Raw genomic sequence first — 21,427 nt, forward strand, 5'->3', positions numbered from 1 at the left:
ATCCAGCGTACGACATCCAGCGTTCACGTGCGTCCTAATTTCCTTTCGATTTCGAAAACGTGACACCTGATGACCATCGTTTGGCTAAAACCTTACCCTATTTATACTGTGCAGTGTGTACCCTTTTTCGGACTTCAATTCGCAATTAGTCTGCACGATGCAAATACGCTCCGTCTTAATGCTCCCTCCATCTGAGCGGCCAAATGGAACAAATAACCGAAGCAAACATGTCTATGTTTTCCGCTGACTTTGGCGCACTGTGGCCGGCCGTGCTTAACCCTGACCCAAGCGACTGGCCCATGTTGGGGTATGGGCAAACGCTCCTCTCACCCAATTCGAAAGTGACGACTAATCGCTCCAATTTCTCCAAGACCTGTGCGCAACAGGCGGGCGCATGGCGGGGAGGGCCGCAAAATTTCACCTTTAAATTAATTTTAATAGCCAAACAGCGGCCTGCGAAGGTTAACCGATGTTTGCCGATTATGGGAGGTCCATCCGTTTCAGCTACACATTGCTGAACGAAATTTGTCTTTATCCCCGGAAGGTCTTAGGCGAACGTCTTGGCAGTTAGTTGGCGGGTTTTAGCTGCTGCTTGCCTGTCCTGTGCTCCTGTCGTAATCAACGCGCACGGAAGAGAAATTAGTGCTGACTTGCGTTTCCGTTTTTAGTGCGCTTTGTCAGCGACCTTAGCGCGCGCGCAAGGGACCCGCACCCGTTCGCTTTGGTGACACACGCACGCATCATGGAACGCGATTCGGCCATTGGCCTGATCGATAAACAACGCTTTTTAATAGCTGGCCCCAGCACGGTACACGGGAGTTTACATTTCCGCGCACCAAAGTAATGACACGTTGCTACTACCGTCTCAGGGGGTTGTTCCAATCGTCTTTTAATTTGCTCGAGCTACTCCCAACCTCCCGACCAGGGGACTGGGTAAACGGCAAGCGCACAGCAGATAGCTGCTGACGCTTTTCCGGCAAACTCTTTTTGACTTTGAACTTGGACGCTTTGCGCATGCGCAGATAAGTCTCCGGGCACACGTGAGCGCGCGCGCGTTTAGCGCACAAAAGCTTGGCCGCGCTTGGAGCACTGGAGGTGACTCTCGCTGCGCCTTCGTGTGTACGCAAATACGAAGAATGTGGATGAACAAGTTCCAGCTTCCACTGCCAGCTTCCCGCCCGATTCTGCCGTGTGATGAAAGATTAAGACATGACCCTCCAATGGTGGGAAAGGATTCGCTTGGTGGGATAGAGATGCGGTGGTACCGTCTATCCACTTCCGATTTCCAGACGCTCTTCCCTCCCCTGCTGGATCTTTCTAATTTGTTGATAAATGTTTTATCCCACCTCCGATACCGGTTTCTGCAGACGGCCACGCACGCGCCACGGGTCGTCGTGCCGTCCAGCGACCGCCCGGTGGGACGTACGAATAATCAGCTAGAGGCAGGCGACAAATCGCTCGCTCAGCTGCCAGACAGCTAGATTCCACGCTCCGTACGTCGGCCCATCCACATCATCCCCATGAGACACAATCGCATGCAATGCAAAGCAAAAAAAATGCACACGAGCAGTTCGATGGCATCTTCGTGTACGGATCGGGATGATCGGAATGATGATTTGATCATGCCTGATGCCCCTTTTCCCCATCTACGCAACCAGCTGGTTCAAGCGGGCCCGGTCGCAACACGGCACAGCATCCTCCCCGGCCGAAACGAAAGAGAGAGTTTTTACCCCGGCCGCTCGGGGTAAAATGGCGAGATTGAACATTATTCAAATTAGTTTAGTCCCAGGGGTTAGCGCATGGGCCATGTCCATGAATACAACGCCACACACACGCACACACACAGAGCCACAAAATGGGTACGAAGGTGGATGGACCAGTCAATCGGTCGTTGCTTCGAAGACCCGATCAAAAAGATCATCGTAGTTCACGCGTTTTCACCGATCCCGATCTCCCAGACAACTTTCCTTCCAGAGCCCTGGGCTGGAAAGGGAAGGATATGGGGAAAGATCTCACCTCACTTTCAGACGGCCAAAGCTTAAGATATGGTGTACAATACCCATCCTCAACACTGATTGGCAAAAGTTGATGATCGTTAACAGCGACTTTAGCCTGCCAATGCCAATTGCTGGAATGTTTAGACTTGCGAGATCCCAAACATCGCACACACAGCCTGCACTGTTCCAAACCATCCCCTGAAGGATGGGCATTGGATCACGATCTCGTTATGCCCATCTACAGCTAATTTTCTCCACAAGTGAAGATCACGAAGAGTCAATTCCGCCTAGAAACTGTCAACGCAAACGATCTCCATTCACCAATTGCCTGCCGCGCCTCTGGTTCTAGAGACTCAACAGGGAAGGGAAACGTAGAAGACTCATTGAATGACTTCTTCCCGGTCCCTGTGGCTAGCTTTCTTTTCCACTCGCCTCAATAGGTTGGTCACGATCTTCCAGCGATCGCACCGGGCAAGAATTACGATCAGCTGGCGGAGATTACGCCAAAGCACGTCAATGCGTTCTGTCACCGGGTCTTAAGATGGGTCCGTTAAGACGTCGTCACGAATTGGGAGGGGGGTCGCATTAAAATTGAAACGACCGTAATTCCACAACAAAGCCTGTAACGCAGGAAGGTTCAGTTAAGCTTGAGCACGAGCAGGCATTGCTTACCTAAATCAATCCAGGAAAGCGTTCCGAATCAAAAGCAACCTCCCAAAAATGACGTAATCAACGAAACATTCCAGTGAGCTTTGTTCCGCTCTTCCGCTACGAAAAGTTAATAAAATTCGCCCTTGCCATCTTCGGACCGGGGATCGGCCGATCTCCAACATTACAGATGTAAAGCTTCCACCGGACGACTCCATCGTTAGAAGAGGCTTATACGCACAGAAAAGATCAATGTAGCTCCAATGCCAATCGAGGTTATAATTCCACACCATAAAGCTGTCAATTATGGATCGACAGCTGAGCTATCTTTCCCCAGCCGGATCTACATCTTTTATGAGGTGCAATTCACCCAGAAGCGACACGTCCGTTACTTCCAAAGCCCTCGGCCGGTGAACAAGATCGGTGCTATCGATAGTCGTGTAATTGCTTCTTCCCTCGTCCGGTGTAATCAAATTAGGCAAACGTGTGTAAATGACTCGCTTCCTGCCCAAAACTGTGACAATCAACGCTCTGTGTCTCTTTACTAGGCCAAACTTCTTCGTTGAGCGAACAGTGTTCTTACCGTTCAGCTCATCCGCCCGGTAAGGTTGGGTAATTGGTGGGAATCTTGCACCGGTACAGTCAGCCCAAAACAATACGAGGCCCCACAGTCACGGTCTCGCCAAGATCTGTCACAAACACGCGCATGGCAGATCCGGAGCACTGAGCCTGAGATGGAATACTTTCTGTTGCGCGTGTCTGCCAGCCAGCACGCACAATGCGAGGCTCACAAACTTTACACAAAACATTGGAAGCGCTTTAGGCACCATTGTGTGCGCCGACCTACTGACAAGATTATGACTTTAAGCATCCCGGCACCAAACGAGGATGATCCGGACAGATCTGACCGTGACATTTGTACGATCAATCATGCCGTGAAATGTGAACTGCCCTTCCAAAGAAGGAGGAGTGGGTAGGTAGTTGTCCGCTTCGGTACGGTGGGAATCGTTTTCAAACTCGAAAAAAGACACAACACATCATAACGATTAAGGTGCAAACGATCGGTATGTTTAGATTTGGAGGATGAAGATCTTTAAATGGACCTTTGCTTAGGGGGCGGGTTCTGCTAACAAGCAGATCACGAGTTAGCATTTAGAGGAGGTAATTTTAGTTGATCATATCACTTTAAGGCTGTCTTTGACGGCAGCATTAGGCGCTGTGCGTGACTTGCTACAATGCTTTTAGGAACGAAAAATACGTTATTTGCTAGGTTTAGTTTCTCATATTGACCTTCTCGCTTTAGTAGCTTTTTGAGTGACTTTGTGTTCGATGAGAAGCAGACGCATGACAACGATTGTCCGTGCAAGGTAAAGTAGTGTCTCTCTCTCTCTCTCTCTCCGGAAGGCACGGGGAAGAATCTGCACCTACACCTACACCTAATTAGCATAATAATGCAATTAACAATCGGACACTGTACACAACCGACTGTAAAGTCCGTGCTCGTTGCAACATGTTTGCTGTGTAAAAACCGAAATAAAACCTTCGGTCAGCACGGTTGCCGGCCACGTACTTGCGTATCCGCCACCATTACAGCAAAACGATGTGGCCTATTGCAGCAACACAGATGCCCACCAACACCTGCAATCTTCACCTCCACTGCTTTTTGCACATTCCGACGACTTCGCTCACAACTCTGAGCCTGATGTCGATATAAAATGGCATAAACCGACCGTATAACCTGCCAGACGGTCACCCACACACGGTAAAGGTGGCAAGTTTGCATGCAAAAAATAACGAAAGGCCAAACGGAAAGGTCCGCCTTGGTTTGCAGCCTGAAGCAGGCGCTTAAATTGTTGCCATTTTTGCTTGAACTTCAGCAGCACACGAAACGAGAATTGATTGATTCTACTGTAAATCCGTTCTTCTGTTAGCAACAAAAGCCTTGTGTTGGGGATGTGTGTATGTTGCTGGTTGCTAACCAGCTGATCTTCAGGGCATCGATCATGCTCCGGCTGCACACAAACCATCCATCAACCCGCGGGGCTTCCTCTCGTTTTGGGAAAGGGAGTTGAGCCACCACCTCTAAGCACTGTCCAAAGTACGAACCCTTCACACACTGACACTGAAACCGTGCCGTGCCTTCGCCGCTGCACGGCATTTGTTTTGACGCAGCAAATGTCTTCAAAAGCGTGCAGCGACAACACTTCCCAGAGCGAATTTTTTAATTGATCGTGTGTGTGTGTCTCGACACCTAGAGCGAGAGGGCTGATGTGATGGCGGTATTGCCAAATGTTTCCCGAACAGTTTCAGCATATTGTTTGGAAATGTAGGGTAATTTGATACTTTAATTGAAAGGCCCTCCCACCGCAGCTGTCACTGATCGTGATCTTCGTTCCGGTCGTTCGGTTTTGGGGCCCTCGAACGGGGAAAGGGTAGCATGCCACACCGCCGATGATGTTTCGCTTTGTTTCGCTACGTTGAGAACAGAAACAAAAACACAAAATCACATCTTGCGAAACTGCTTTGCACAAAACATGTTGTGCCACCAGACCCGTGTGCAATAGCTAATTCTTTCGATGCTCTCCAAAGCTGGTGCTTGGGCGCTCCAACACATTCCAACAAAAAAAAAGAAACATTCACACGTAAAAATCACGCTCCCTGTCGCAAACGTCTGGCAACGTTGGGAGAAGGAGATGTATACCAAAACAGACCACACTGCACCCTGACCTCATATCCGTGAAAAATGGGAAACCCTTCACTTGCCCTCACTCATGTGAGACTTTCAAGCATCAAGATCACACGACACCGTCAGGCACGGGCGGCGACAACAAAACGATCGACAAACACGGCACACGCAACCCCGAAATGTAGTGCAGAGACTCTCACGGTGGAGGTTAGGTCATGCTGCTGCCGCTCGGTAGGGTATTCTTCGTCTTTCCAGCAAGCGTTCAGGCTTGCTTTTCCCTTGCCGAAACTGTTAAATATTCATTAGAAGTGCCGTCACTTCCCCAAAAAAAGAAACAGTACACCTCCGCCGCTTACCTTACCCACCCACCAATGCTGCCAGCTTTTAATGTGTCACAACGTACGATTATGGACGATTGATGCAGGTCGTTCATGACACTTTCTTGGCACAGCTGCTACTGCCGCTGCGATGCAGCATTGAAACATTTACGGCCGGTAAGTTATGGTAATTTGCGTGACTCGACGCGAAGGCCCATTGTGTACCGTCATTTACACACAGACACACGGCAAACAAATGAATATTGGATGCTTCTTCGGCAGGCATTGCATAAAGAATGCATAATCGTTTTGTGAAATGTGACCGCGGTGCCGGGTGCGTACACCGGTGCGGCGACCGAAACGATCGTACACACATGATGCACACAGCACTTTACGATCGCATTCGAGATTCTTTCGTTTCTTTAATCCATTATCAGCGGAATGGTTGAGCTGGAGGGTGGAGGTGGGCTTTATGGTACGCTGTAAATAATGGGTACAGAATTGAACATTTATAAAACAACAGGGCAGCGCTTTAATACAAGACGGCTATTGCGGATGAAAGTTAGCTTATGCCATTTTAATTACGGATGATTGTTATGAGATGTTACGTTTATGGATGTGATTACTTTCATGAGTTTCCTTTTTGGGGCATTTGTAAGTGGTTCTAGTACATTTTAGAACATAAAGAAATAAGTTTACAACATTATATTCCTTTCTTACTCGCATAAATAAAAGATTTAATGAATATATTATTAGAATTTCCCCAACAGATGTAGCATATACTAAAGAGATAGTGATAGTGATAGTGAGATATCAAAAATTAACAAAATTATCCAAAGTTTGAACTCCAACACAACAAAGCCAAAGAATAGGAAATGAGGCAAAATATTGGAAAATGTATTTCATGGACTAGGATATCATTTATTAGTGTAATAATTCGACTCTGTTCGAAACATATTGCTATTTAAATCTGTTACAAACATTTTTGTGATTTTCTGACTGGAATTTACCCATACCTTTGGGTCTAGATAGTACAATATAACAAGAAATCTACCATAAAGACCAAATTTCCCTCTATGCATAACCTAGAATAATTCAGAAGGTAAAGATTACTTTCTAAGCAGTCTAGTTAACACTATGCTCTATGGTAGAAAGACCAAAACACACAAAAAGAGCCCACAAAATATAATCTCTGAAATTTCATCGGAATTCTAAAGTTTGAACTTAACATTTTCGACGGAAATATATCAAACAACTTCAAAAATCATTATTGCCAAGGTCAATCACATCCGGTACCAAGTTTTCAACACACACACACACACGCACACATGAGCTCCAATGCACCAACAAACTCTACGACAAAGCTCATTTTCTTTGCAAAATGAGTTTCCCACCTCTTCCCCACACGATGAGTGAACACCGTCGACAAAAGCTCATAATACCGCCAAGCTCCGAAGCTCATCTCCATCAACGACACACCGGAAATGGACGCAATGGCACCAGTCACCACAACAACACCGTTTCGGATAATAATAATACCCTTTGTTTATTACAAAATATATCTAACAAAGCTTTGCAATCTCCTACGCAATTGCCATTCCTTTTGCAGACGAGTGAGCAAAAGCAACCAACAACCAAACAACACAAAAAGGTGGAAAGCAAGTCTTCTTGGTAAGAGGGTTTAAGGCAGAGGTTTTAATACCACATGCGTACGGTGGCATCCACGTGCAACGACCTTTCCGTAGTACGGGTTTTCGTAGCGGCCAGACACCAAATGGAACGGAACGTTTACCGATTAGTACCGGAAATCAAATGCAATTCGTTCCACTGGTAAGAGGGTAGAAAAAAGGCAGACTCTTTTAAAGCCGTTATTGGAAGCCTCCGAGCGTGCTAGCATCTCCAGCTGCTCTCCGCTCAGTCGCAATTGTTGTTTTCGGAAGATGATACAAACAGCTACACAGCCGAAAACATTCCCAGCTTGTTTTTTTTTTACTTTCTCATTCAACTCAAAACAAAACGACCGAAAAAAAGCAAGCCCGAATCAACGGCCACAGCGGGAACGTCAGGAACCATTCCTTCCGGAACTGGTTTGCCTACAGCACACGACAAAAGCTTTGCGCATTGATCCGCCACCTTTGACGAGTGATAGATGCGCTCGATAGGGCCCTTCCTCTGCACGCTACGGAAAGTGCTTCGCTTCCGGTACCTTGGAGGGAGAGAGTGTGTGTGTTCCGGGAGGTTCAGGGCCAAAATTCCACTACCCACTACACTGTCTATTTCACCAGCACATTTGGGGAAAAAGAATTCGAGAGAGAAATTTTACATCCTCACCGGATGAGATTGATTGGTCCTCACCGGTGGCATCTCCGGTGGAATTTCGTTCCAATATTGATCTCCGGCTTTTGTCACACCGGATGCTCATCGATTTCCGAGTGGGTCGAAAGCAGGCCCTCACCAAAAAAACCATGGCCTGCGAGCGCGACGAATTTATGGCGTCCATTTAGCACCGCGTTGTCGTTCGGTTCGGTTTTGCCTTTTACGGTGCTCTGCCGGGATGGTTATTATACACCCTGACCACCGGATGGCCGAGTGATCGTTTATGGCGGTTGCTGAGTGTGGGATTTTGGCACGGGCCCAACGGCTTTCCCCACCCAAACGGTGACAGATATTCACTGAGCTTGTGTGTTTTTGATCTATCTGTTCACCGTTTTGCCACAATCGGCTTTTGGAAGGAGATAAACATTTCACACCGGACAGGAATTAGATGCTTATCGGTTGGGGGATTTCTTTCGCCTTTTGGTGTGAAATTTCTTTACGGCGCCTAAAGTTTCCTAAGCTTACAGGTAAAATAAGGATTTGTTAACGAGTTTTTGATTATTAGCAAATTTTTTCTAGGGTTACAGCTTAGTGTTTTAAATGGACAACATTTCATGGATGAACTATTCACACACAAACATACAACTTAAAAGGACACAGCGAAATAAAAGCTTCAAGTTATGACAGACGCACTACAGACTTGGAAGTTTGACATGACTTTTAAAGCCTCGCATTCAAGAAGCGCCAACAAAATGTAGATCAAAGTGTCTGGACCGAAATAAACACTGCCTCGTCGTCAAACGATCGCGCTAAATGTCAATTGTAGCCCAACGTTCACTCAACATTTGCATGCCTTCTGCCACTCAAGCATCAAGATTTTGACATTAGCGCGCCTCGCGACGTTTGTGCCCATTGAACTTTTCAACCATACATCATTTATCTCGATGACCTAGAGACGGACAAAAAGTCCTATTCCTTCAACGTACGTACCTCTAAACAACCGCCCGGACTGGATACAGTGTCATATGCTCGCGTAAGATCAACTCGTTTGACTGTAATTAATCTGTACCACCGTTGAGGCGCACTCGACGCATACCGACCATGCGGCCGACCCCGAACAAAGCAGCACTTAAATTCCGTCATCCACTGTCAGCCATTAACGAAAATAAACCCACCCCTCTGCCCAAATGGCAACCTTACCGACCACGCCGCACAATAAGCATGAATTTGCATCATTAATGATACCTCCCCGTGAGGCAGGCAGGTCTGAGCAACTGTTCAGCTACCACCCACCTCCCTAGGAGGCCAAACACACACACACACGCACACACAGAAAGATGTCAATGATCTGACACAACATGGCGCTCGGATTTCGGAGCCCTCCAAGATCAAGCCGGTTTTGACGAACGTACACGTGGGTTTGCTCACAACGGACCGGTGGCTACCTAAACGAGCTACCCCCAAGGACTCAACAGCGCAATTAATGATCTTCCTCGTGGCCGGCAGGACTCAACGGAGCTAAATTTACCGCCACAAAACGCATAACTTCGCATTGCGTAAACCAACAGGGCTGCACCTTCCGGGCAGTGACTGTTTTATGGTGGGTTTGCGGGCGGAACTGCCCCCAGATCGAGCCACCAGAACGACCCGCACCACGCAGGGTAACAATAGTGCCATAAACCTGCGGCCGGCGACCGGCTCATGCCCACAGATGCATGAATTTATAAAGCAATCGACATGGCGGGTGGCTTTAGTACCGGTTGGGGTTGTGGTTGGATGGAACGATGGTAAGGAAATTTATCGCATGAAACATACACATACTCCTGTTTTAAATACGGTTTCATAACCGTGCACAGTTTGCGTTCATCTTGCCAGCTCTAAAAATATTGGATGAGTTAATTTTTTAGTATTTGACTCGGCAACGAGTTATCTGGTTATGTTCACAATCTTCCTAAGCACAACTTTACACCGATTCTACGAATTTTGATTATAGATATTTGTATGTCATATACACATGTATTCGTCAGGATCTTCCTTCATTCAACATGAACTAGCTGAATTATAGAGATTTGGTTACTAGTATACCTTTCCAGTCATAATTTTATTGGCATACAATTCTGATAATTTCAATAAATGGTTTTGAACAAAGAGAAAAGAAATTAATACTTTGTAAATTCATTATTTGACAACAAAAGGTTTCCTATATAGCAACAAGTAACACTTTACGGTAACTAAGGTATCATCCATAAACTACGTATTAATCAAACACAAAATAGGATTAATGACATTCGCCAAATTATTACAAAAATCTACAGCTGGAAAATGATAAAATGCTAAGATAGAACAAAATCCATGTTCAGTTCGAATATCTAGCTAAAATAATAGTCACTAAGATCATTATAGCATTTAGGAAGAGGATTCCGTACATCCGTTACAGAGCTAACATATAGGCTGCGTTACATTTTTTTAGTTAGTGACAGAGAACAAGTACCTGAAATTAGTGTGTCAAAAATTCTTATTTTCAACGTTACATTAGCATTTTAAAATAATCCTAAAAATGCTTGTAAAACAAACAAAATACTTCAACAGCTGGAAGTAAAAGTTAAGCTTTTTGTATTAACTTCGTATGTGGTGAAAGGATCCTAACATTTTATTTGAAAATCTAATACATCAAGCATTTAACAGCGTAATAAGTTTATGCTTTTATTTCACCAAAAATCTACGAAAACAATTTACACCCCTGCTCATACAAATAAAGCTTCGTTAAGTAATAAACTTTCCCAAGGGCCCACTTTTCCATTTCCACACCGTAACCCAACCCTTTTCCTTCCGACACCGTGTCATAGGCTCATCACCGAAGGTACCGTAAATCCGACCAACCAGCAGAAAGGGTTGTGTTTCCTCCATCCGCTCGAAGGGTCCACTTTCATCGAATTTACCAAATTATTAGGTAATAACCACCGTCAGCTTATTACCGCTTCCAGCCACCCGAGTGGAGGTCGAGAACGCGGACGCCAATGAAGGAGAGGGCCACCCTCAACCGCAATCAATCGAACTGCTGCACCCCGGCCATCATCTGCAGCTGATCTGCAACCGAAACGGCACCGCTAACAAGCAAACTTTCAATTTCATTTCCATCGCGGCGGCGGCGGCAGTGCACCCGCAGATGGAAAATGCATGCCTCGTTTGATCGAATGTTTCGCTTTTTATCGCCATCCTCCGCGCACTGGCAGGTCGGAGAGTGGCGGAGAAGCTCGTTTGCATTTAACGTTGCATTGTTTGTGCATTACCCGTGCACCAGACGAGATCGTTTGATCGTTCATTAGCTTGTTTCTAATTTATTTGTCTCCCCGGGAGGGATTCGGTTGCGCAAAACGGCTTCTAGCCAGCAGCACAATACCGCCAAGGGGGAGATAATACACTCGATCCATTAAACAGCTAAGTCAGAGGATCGGGGAGGGTGAACGTGATGGTACCCATATTTTCCGAGAGACTTTTTGTGTTGCAGCGAGAAATAAGCTGCTCGACATGTTTAGAAATGGAAGCAGCCTGATAAAATGCCCGCATCAATCAATAATAAGGGTTTGATTAAGGTTGGAAGATTACATTGAACGATATTAACCTGTGACACTTTAATGATTTCAGCCACGGACTAGCCATTTAAACACCTTACAGAGACACTTTTCTGGATGTAAAAATAATCCGCATTAATTATGCATCATGGCGTTCGCTGACGCATTTGATGTGAGCTTTTCTCTAATACGCACTGCAAAACCTAATAGCTAATGACCACTTGAGTGGTCCTCCCCATATGCAACACACTTTGACCTAATAAACGCGAGCAAAAACGCCTTCTGTGACACTTAGTCGAGCGCATTAGCCACTTCATAAGTGAAGTTTGGTACGCTTCTCGCACTTAGCAAGCTGCTACCCGACCGGCGGTTACGGCCGCGTTGGCTATTTCGCTTTTTGTATGGCCGCCCTAACGAAGCAAAAACCCACCCAAACAACAGGCGTAGTTACGTTAGTCCCTCATCACGCCGACATCAGCCTCTCTTACCCCTAAAGGTGGCTTTTCTCCGTTCGCCTGTAAGCACCGCTTCGCTAAAGATGGAAAGTACGTCCCCGCGTCTGCAGCCTCAAATGGTTTTTCGGTCTGCCAAAAAATCTAATTAGCATTCGTCTTTTCCGCCACTCAATAAAGCATGTTGCATCGGTGGAATCGCTGGAATAACTGTGGGAGGTTATTGTGGCGCCCAATAATAGATAGCCCTAGTAACTCGGCATCCTTCCCGCGAGCGTCTTCATCCGTTCACGCTCGGCACGATCGACAGGAAAGGCCCTAGAAAGGCGTGCAATGGTTGCATAACGGAATGGTGCCGATGGAACCGATTGCGCCAAAAAAAACGCGGAATCTTCCTTTCAAAGCTTTCTGCTGCTCCAAAACAACAACAATGGCTAATCTGCATCGCGATCTGCACGCTCGGTTGTTGCATCAAGGTTCGATAATACGATTTCTACTTCACGCTACCCCGCTACCCACCCCTGCAGCCGTAAAAAGCCACGAGTGAAGTTGGTGAATTTCGTGAATCCGTTCCAGTGTTTGCCCTCACCATCACCATCAGCGCACCTGGAAACCTACTTTTAACTGTGCGAGGTTTGCTCGCGAAAGCATAAAGCACTTACGATGCCTCACGCCACGATCCGGTTACTAGCGGCCCCCCGGGTTGTCCTGCTGCAGGAGTGTGGTGGTATCGATTTGCTTTTAAAGCGCTTATCGACGAAAGCGATTGAGTGCATTTGCATTCACCCCATCGTGTGCAATGATGGCACACAAATCGGGGGTCAGAGCAAACTAGAGTAATGAAAAAGCTTCTTTTTGTTGTGTGCAATCGACCAGGTCGTTTGGGTTAAGCTTTTCAATATAAATTCATTTATAAACTTGAAGTGCTTTTCAAGGTACTTTCATAAAACATTGAGTAAATTCTTTATCAATTTGGCAAGATTGAACAACCATAGCGTAGTACAAAATAGATATAGAAAATGTTTAAGAAAATCGAGGTAATCGAAATAGACTGTTGTGTTTGAATAACATATGGATATCTTTCTTGAATTTCAGGAAAGAGTTTAACGAGATATTGATTTGATAATTAAGTTAATATTATATTGATATCCAATAGCTCTTCACTTATATGCTTGAAATGCTTAACCAAAACACCGTTTGATATGAAATTATTTGTTAAAATATAATCACTTATGTTTTAAACTGAATGCAATTGCTCGTATAGTCACAGAAGAATTGTTCTTGTTCAATGCGTCTCTAAAACATAGTTTGTCTACAAGACTCAATTATCTCAATTTTCTGCATTGAGTTCTGATTTGAATTCAAAACATTCAATTTTCTGACTTGATTTCATGGAAAATTGATTCTAAACCTCAACGATAAATGTAGTAAAACCCACTTTTGCTCGAAGAAACGAGGAATTAATTATTTTAAACAGTTATAAAACAATCATAAAAAACAGCTCGACGTCACTCACCCTCAATGCCTAACCAACCGTACCGCGACAGCATCGCCCAGAATATCGATTTAATACAATTAGAAGCAAACCAAAATCACCTACACGCCCCTCTAAAACGGTCCTGACCACCTACCGTACTGCTCTGCTCGGGATCGGTATAGAAGACGCTTCGCCGATCGCCGCCACTGCTGAAGCTCGAGCTGGAGCTGTTCCGCTTGACGCTCGTAACGGGGCTGCTGGTACCGCTGCTGCCGGCCGCGCTCGATTTGAGCGACGGCCGACCGGCCCCGCCGATCGAGGAGGCCCGGCTAGCGGCACGCACAATCGCCGCCGCCGGCGCACAGTCGGCCTGCAGCGGGGGCAGCCCGTTAAACGACTGCACGATCTGGGCGTTCGTGATGCCAAACATGGTGGCCGCGGTCGACGGTGCCACGATCACCGACGCCACGTTTCCGGCTGTCAGCGCTGGTGCGGCGGTTGCTATCGGTTCGCGCATTGTTTACTGCGTTCCGCCACACCATGGCCTGGGGACGACACTGTACCCGTGCGGTCGATCGAACACTCGCGCCACCATCGATTCACGGCCTATTTCGGCGACACACTCAGGGGCTGGGTAGGAGCTTCTTCCGATTCTACTGTTCACAAAAATCACGCTGTCACGCACGCTCACGCTCTTTTTCGGTTCTGTAAAAAAGAATGGTGAAGAAATGGAAAGATACTGTTAATATTATGTGCTGATCAGCCCCATTTCCAGGGAACGGGGATCAATAACTCATAATAAATAGCATAATTTAATAACCACTAAGTAAATGGTGCCCCGCACGCAGCAGCACGCCGCGTTCTGATTTACAAAGGCTTCTGGAGCCACAACTTCTTGTTTTCCTCGCTCCAAATCGACCCATTTTCCAGCCCATCCTTAGACCAACCCGCACTCACACACACACACACACACACACTTCGGTTAGGCCTTTCATAATTCGACCCAGTGCTTAGATTTCCCCCCCACCACCCAACTCGGTTCCGGGAAATCCCCTTCAAGCGAGGAGGGGCCGACTGCCGTCTAATAAGATTAAATGTATCCATTTTCATCGCCATTTTTCCGGCGGTTTACGAGCCACAAGGAGACCGCGCTCGGGGTTTTCCATTCCTTTGGGTATTGTGTGTGTGTGTTTTTTTTTTTCGGTTCAAACTGTTGCAATTGTTGCTTTATCGATTTGTGGTCTGCCACCCACCACAACGAAACACATTGAAGCACGCGTTCCCTTCGAGGCTAAATTCTGCGGTTTGAAGAACAGCCTCTTTTTGGGAGGCTTTTTTGTGTGAGTCTGTGGTGTTAGTGGACCGCAACCTTAACCGTGGTACATTATTTCCGGCAATGAGGTTTAAAAAAAAATCGAGACGAAGAAAATAATGGCAGATTCGAAAAAGAAACAGCTAAAAACCAGCAAACTGCCGGGAAAGATTGTGAAGGAAACCCCCGACCGCCGTCCAGTGGACCATTAAAATGGTCTCAATTAGCGATTCGATCTCGGCCAGCACCACCTCCTCCACCCAAGCCAAGTAAAAAGGCATAGCAACATTGTTAAAAAGGGGTTGTTGTTTCTTTTTTACTGTAGCTAATTTGCTTCCAACCGTGTAAGATGCTGAACGCACTGTGCTTGGTGAAGGCAAAACATTGTACCGATTTTTTTTTATCAAGCCTACGAAGTCTTTTTGAAACACAGGTAGAATTGGACAGTATTTGGGTAGGGCCACCATGGTACGATACCACCACGTATACCGTCAACCCATTGGCATGACGAAACGTCGACTTACCAAAGGGAAAAGCACGAACCGGCTCCCAAACGCTCGCGTCTCCAAGTGCGCCTTTAACGAAGAACGCGATGACAGCGTGATGTGGTGCAACGTGGTGCCAAACTGGTCCACAGAGACCCACCGCACCTTTCGGTCGTCATCTTGGCCAGCGAAACTGTACTTTAGTATGCAACGGGCTAAGCGGCCGAATGAGTCATTCCGGCACTGCAACACTCAGCTGCAACAGACGGCCACGGAGACACACCTTAAGCCTTAAGCAGCTGGGGAGGGGGAGGGTTCACATGTTCACGCACCCCGCTGGACACGCCGGTACCGTTGGCGGCCTTCGTTCTTCGCTGACAAAGCACCAAGAGGCACCGGGCGAGCGAGGGGTAGCAAATTTATTTAATAAGGAGATAATTCGTCACGCCCGCCCGGGTAGGAATTGGATCGGAATTTACACTTTTCTGGGGCGAAGCGAAAACGTCGCCCTCTTCTTCTGTCACATTTGCTTTCCAATCAATCAGCCCTCGGTGACCTCGTTTGTTTTTGTTTTTCGTCGATGGAGAGTTGGCTATCGCGGAGTGCGGTTCAATTGAATTTTGTTTAAAGAAAGCACCTTCACAGTGCTTTAAGCTTGCCTCAGTTGTCATCGTAAACAGATTATGCTCCTCATTGTGTTCCGCTACAAACGGGCCTCTTATTTCAAGCTGCTTAACCACTAAACCGCACAACCGTTCACGGTCAGTCTATCGTAAGCTGTGATAAACGGTGGTGATGGGGTGGTGGTGTAGCACATGTCAACCTTCAGATCCGGATCAGCTCTTGCTCGATCGGTCCAGGGATACCTCACAACAGCTCAGCGCTTAGAAACACGCCTCAGAATAGCGTAATTTGTTGAGGTATGCGTAGAAGAAATCAACAGCTTACCCACCCGCCATCCCAATAGAGACAAAAAGTGCCTGCAAAACCCAACCCGATGTAATCAATCAAGTGACCGAAAAAACTGCATCCGGTTCAGGCCCCAAAAATAGCTTACAGCAGCTTCACACCTTCCTCACACGGAAGCTGTGCCTGTGGTTCTAAGAGACATTCAGAGGTGTCCTTGGTTGGAGTGGCTCTAAAATTCAGTAAAAAAAATAGTAGAGACATTGGAACAGCGGGGCAAAACAACTCTGAACTGCTGAGTCAAGCTCCACCAATGTCCAGCTCGGTAGGTGATATACGGGTGAGCGCAAACTTCTGAATTGCCACCCTAGAACACATTAGGATCAATGGCAGGAGAGCAAGAGATCGTAAAAACTCGAGTAATCACCGCCCGGTCGAAAACCCTTTACCTTTGAGGCCACAGAGAACTCGCAGAGGTTATGAGTCATCAAAGTTACTCGGGTGGTTGTGCATAAAATAAATAAAACACCCTACAATACACATACACACTGGCGAGCAAAAAGAAACCCTTTTGAGGCGGTCAATTTATGTCCGCCAATCGGCATTGCAAATGGCACTTTTGAAAAGTCAGTCCACCTTCGCTCATGGGCGAATTTTATGTGTGGCGCCTCACTCACTTTCATGTGCTCACGCTAACTTTGCTCGTGAACAAGACATCGGTACACAACAATCTACAGGTTATGGATGTGGACGGACGAACTTACACACACACATACACCAAGCAGCCCCGAACCGTCGACTAATTGTGATATAAATTGTAAATCTGTTTTTCGCAACATCATCGTTTTATCAGCCGGTCCAAGCATAGGGTTTTGTACCATTTTAAGATCGCTCGCTGCAGATAGATCCGGTTCCGGGAGGGGAGGCCCGATGATGACGGTGATGATTGTGGCGTGGAAAGTCGTAACCATTCGTCCGCCAACAGCAGCGCCCGGGCTGACCGACCGACCGAAGCTAAACCGGTGCTAAAAATATGCTGCATGCCGAGCGGGCGCTATACGCTCTGAAAATTTTCCTCCCCTTTTCCCCCAGTGCGCTTTCTTTGAGCACGGGCAGGATCTGGGCCTCCCCCTTACGGGCGAAACGTCGAAAACCCATCGAACCGGACACAGACGGCAGCAGCAGCAGCAGCAGCTCAGACAACACAATGCATTTTGTTCGGTGGCCTGGTCGTCGTCCTGGTTTTAAAATTTGCCCAAACCACGACGGGGGCTGCCCAGTGGTTCGCCAATTATCTGGCAGCAGTGGGTGTTTTTTATTACATTTTATGTGTCGATTTCCTCCCCCTCTCTATCCGTAGCGCCGGAGCGTGCGGCAAGTTGTTGTTCAGTTTCAGCAGTTTCGCATGGTTGGTGTGTTGGTCAGGGAGTTTGGATGGTTTTCCGCTGCGATGCGGCAACGTATCCAAGGCAAAGCAACTCGTCCGATAGTGCATGGTGCATGGTCGCAGCCTACAGAAGCTGTATCCGTAAGTGCAATCCTTTCCACTGGTCCTTTTTGCATGAGGGCTGCAGGAAACGGTGCACGAAAGGATCAGCAAAACGGGTGCAAAAGTGGTTATGCATCCCAGTGCACCAATCAACGCCAACGGGAGTACGACACAGCCACTGCTATCTGCTCGGACATTTTAAATGTCATTTTACTGAAACCCAACCTTGCACGGGCAGTCCACATATCCAGCCGGTTCCAGTCTCACCCAGGAGTAGTTGGTATATTTTACGGTGACTTATTTTTCCATTACATCGCCAACACCCCCAGCGGAGGGTTCGTTGTTTTGGGTCGGTCGAAATCTGTTCAAATAAACACAAACCTGTTCGGACCGGGCACCACTCGTGTATCGTGTGTTTCGAAATAACAGTAAAGCGCCAATTTTAATTCCCCATCGGTTGAGTTGATGGCAATGTTGAGTGATCCGTAGACAGCAGCGGCAGCAATGAGGAAAACGCGGGCGACATACTCTCTTGTTCGTTTGATTGCTCCCGTAGCGCACTGACTGCTCGGTATTGCATTAAACATATCAGCAATGTTGACATGATCAATAATTAGCGCCACTACGTAATCGGGCTGGCTGCGTTGCACGGGTTTGGGCGACTGGAATTAAATTGTCACCATTGTACGTACGCATTGCACATTTATGTAATTGTAAATGAAGCGTACATGAGCTGTTTGCTGAATGTGTGTATCAGTTTTGTAGGTGCAGTTTAAGGTCTTTTCGACACAGTTTTACCTCAGTTTTACCAGTTTTGGGCTAGTTTCTATGGGCTTCAGTTAAATTGTACACATCAAATTATATTCAGTTTTGAAGAAATCTGAAAATCAAACAAGATTCGTGGTTAGGTTATGTTAGGTCTTAATGAAAGTCTCTGTCAAAAGACACCTAGGTCTTAGGTGTCAATTAAAGTCAACGATCGCATTTTAAAACTTATTAGGATATTGGAAGGTATGCAACATAGTACAAAAAATATACTCCCCAATGTATTAAATAACAAAGGTAAAGTTCATTTCAAAATATATAGACGTTTCGGAGCAGTTGGTCCTAGATGTGGATGAAAAACTATAGTAAAACCCAAAACAAAAGTTTACAAATCTTCTGGGAGAAAAGAGAGAAATAAACTGTTATCAAGGATAAAACTCTCAAGGATTTGCTGTCAAATTCGTCTTTTAACTGTCAAACTCGAGAAGCAGGTTTATGATCCCTTTTAAACTTAAAAAAGGGTTTGATTCTTGGTTAGTTAGTAAAAAGACGTTTAAAAGTGTTTCATTCGCATCTTGCGTGATTTCTGAAGGGAATTTGGAGCCCAAAGAGGCATGTAAGAGTTTGGGTAAGATCAGCAAATCGGAATATAGAAGGTATTGTACCTTCCTCTCAATATACCTAGAAGATAAAGATATTTTATATATACCCCAATACTTTGGCATACAAATAATAAATTAGAATACATTGCAGATAGCATTCTGATATCTCCCTAAGATTTAGAAATATATTTTTCTATGCTATTCCATTTTAATAGTCTAATTCTCCAACAGAATTTAGACTACATGAAATTATTTCACCAGATTTCAAATAATAACTTATTTAATAAACTTGCAACATACCATTGAAATCAAGTTCTTCTGGCTGAGGCTTCTGGCATTTTTTTAGGACTTAAAAGAGCAGAATAGAAGAATGCAAGAATCTGGAAACAACCATCATTGACCACAAACCACTTCCAATATCCACCATTAAGATTGTATTTACCAGTAGCACACAAACTCATTTATCTGTTTATTTTCTTACTGCATCCATCAATTGCATTCACAAACTGACCTTCCTGCATCGCAGTAGATCAATAGTAGGGCAGAAGATTGGAAAAATAAACAGAGCGCTTACTCACCACCAACCACTGTAAATCAAACAAATGAATCATTATTCACCCACATATCTTTAGCGTATCAGTAGCCGGCCCACGAAAATACGGAGCACACACCTGGTGCGAAACCCTTTTGAGTTAAACTGCCGAATGTTTGGTTTGACAACAATACCGGCCCAGCTTTCGCACCACCATTCGTTGCCTTCCCCTCAAAAAAAAAACAAACATTTCGTACAGCGCTAAGTTGCATGCAAACGACGGTGGTCGGACAAAAAAGACTAAAAGACAGCCGCCCCAACTCACCCTAACCAAACGGTATACATATGGGCGAACTATTTGAATGACCGAAACGTTCACACAGGGACCGACCATCCATCCGTCCACTCCATCACAACCCATCAGCTGTTATCAGTCTTTCAGCCTACCCGATTTTCTATTTCAAATCTGTGTTTACCATGGTGCTCCATTTTTCTTCGTTTATTTTTCACAAACACCAAATCAACAACCCTGACATTGATTTACGGACAACTTAAATGTTAACGACTCGAGCAAACGCGTGCCATAGCATTCCGTGTTGGGAAAAGCACGCGCTGAAATCGTCCCTAGCTTGGAAAATTCAGCACAAACCTCTTTCACAAGCGCTGGCTGGGTTTCCCTGCGCATGGATAGAGTTTGATATTTCTCGGTTTTCTTTCTCTGTCCGCTATATAGATTTCTCGGCTGCAAATGGTAATGAAAATGGAGCTATTTGGCGGGCATTATCTTCGCGAGTGCCTCGCAGGTTGCATGGTGGCCAACTAGCACAGAAAAACAGAAGGCAAAAACACACACACAAAAATCATTATGCAGTGAAGGGGTGGTTTTTCGTGCGCTCTTACACATTACCGTAAAAACGCATCCGCCAAAACAACAAAATCCCCACAGACAGTGGATACCTCTCTCGCTCTCTCTGTTGCTTGGTGGTTTGCGTGTTGTGCGCCCTAAAATTGTGTTGCAAAAAAGAATTGGAAAAACTAAACCGAAAAGTCACACCGGCCAAAACCCGGGCGCGGGATGTAGGCGAAGGTCGGAGCAGTACGGTTAAACTTTAATTCACTCCCCCGACGATGATGACGGCGACGACCTTGCAGCGGTCTCACGTTTCGTCAGTTTCAAGGGAAACCTGCAAAGTGAACCTGCAGTTGATGGCGGAATTTGTTCCATCGGATAAAACAAAACACGAGCTTTTTGTAACACGAGCCCGAATGATAGTGCCCGAAGGGTGCACCAGAGTACGCGAGGGGTGCGAGGGCAAATTCCTTGCCCAATGTAACAGCCCCGTTATATTCGTCGGTTAGATTTCGTTACGAAACATTTCGCTACAACGAAATGGCATACTTCTCTAGTTACGGAGACTTTTGTACCCCGTTTGGCTATTTGCCAACCGTTCGCTTCTGATAACGGAAGCGAGAAGAGGGTAATCGCAACAACAGCAAAAAATAGCTGCTGCTAGAACCTTGATGACACTCCGTGACAGTACAGAGAAGCTCTATTATGTTTACACCCGGATGCGGATGCCCCAGCGAACCTGCCCCGGGACGGTTAGAGTAACCAAGCTGAACCATCAGTTACCGTACAGTCTGGTCTGGTGGTTGCTTCCTTCACGTTTCTTCTAAAGGGCTTATAACACAACAAATTAGTAAGTCGTTTGTTTGCTAATTGAACCGTTGAATTCTTGTTTCGTTGGTTCGTGCTACCTTTTCACCCTTCCCATTCAAGCTACAAAAACAGATATAAACAAAGCAGTGGAAAAAAACAGATGGCCCGTTTTGGGAAGCCGTTAGAACAGCTACAAACCCACCCTTTTACT

General features: G+C 46.1%; 1 protein-coding gene across 3 annotated transcripts in view; it reads right to left on the reverse strand.

The window, feature by feature from the left end:
- The window catches only part of LOC120900840, a 40,335-nt gene that overhangs the window by 10,993 nt on the left and 7,915 nt on the right, over window positions 1-21,427 (reverse strand). The window contains exons 1-2 of one of the 3 annotated variants that reach the window (XM_040308345.1): window positions 18,039-18,417; window positions 13,620-14,170 (exon numbers count right to left, since the gene is read on the reverse strand). In XM_040308345.1, coding sequence (XP_040164279.1) covers window positions 13,620-13,982 — 363 coding nt within the window. In that variant the 5' untranslated portion in view covers window positions 13,983-14,170; window positions 18,039-18,417. Of the gene's footprint in view, window positions 1-8,954; window positions 9,123-13,619; window positions 14,171-18,038; window positions 18,418-21,427 lie in introns of those variants that run through there. The other 2 variants (XM_040308344.1, XM_040308346.1) reach the window with 2 other exon arrangements.

This window comes from Anopheles arabiensis, chromosome 3 (genome assembly GCF_016920715.1).
Source record: "Anopheles arabiensis isolate DONGOLA chromosome 3, AaraD3, whole genome shotgun sequence".
Classification (NCBI taxonomy): Eukaryota; Metazoa; Arthropoda; class Insecta; order Diptera; family Culicidae; genus Anopheles; species Anopheles arabiensis.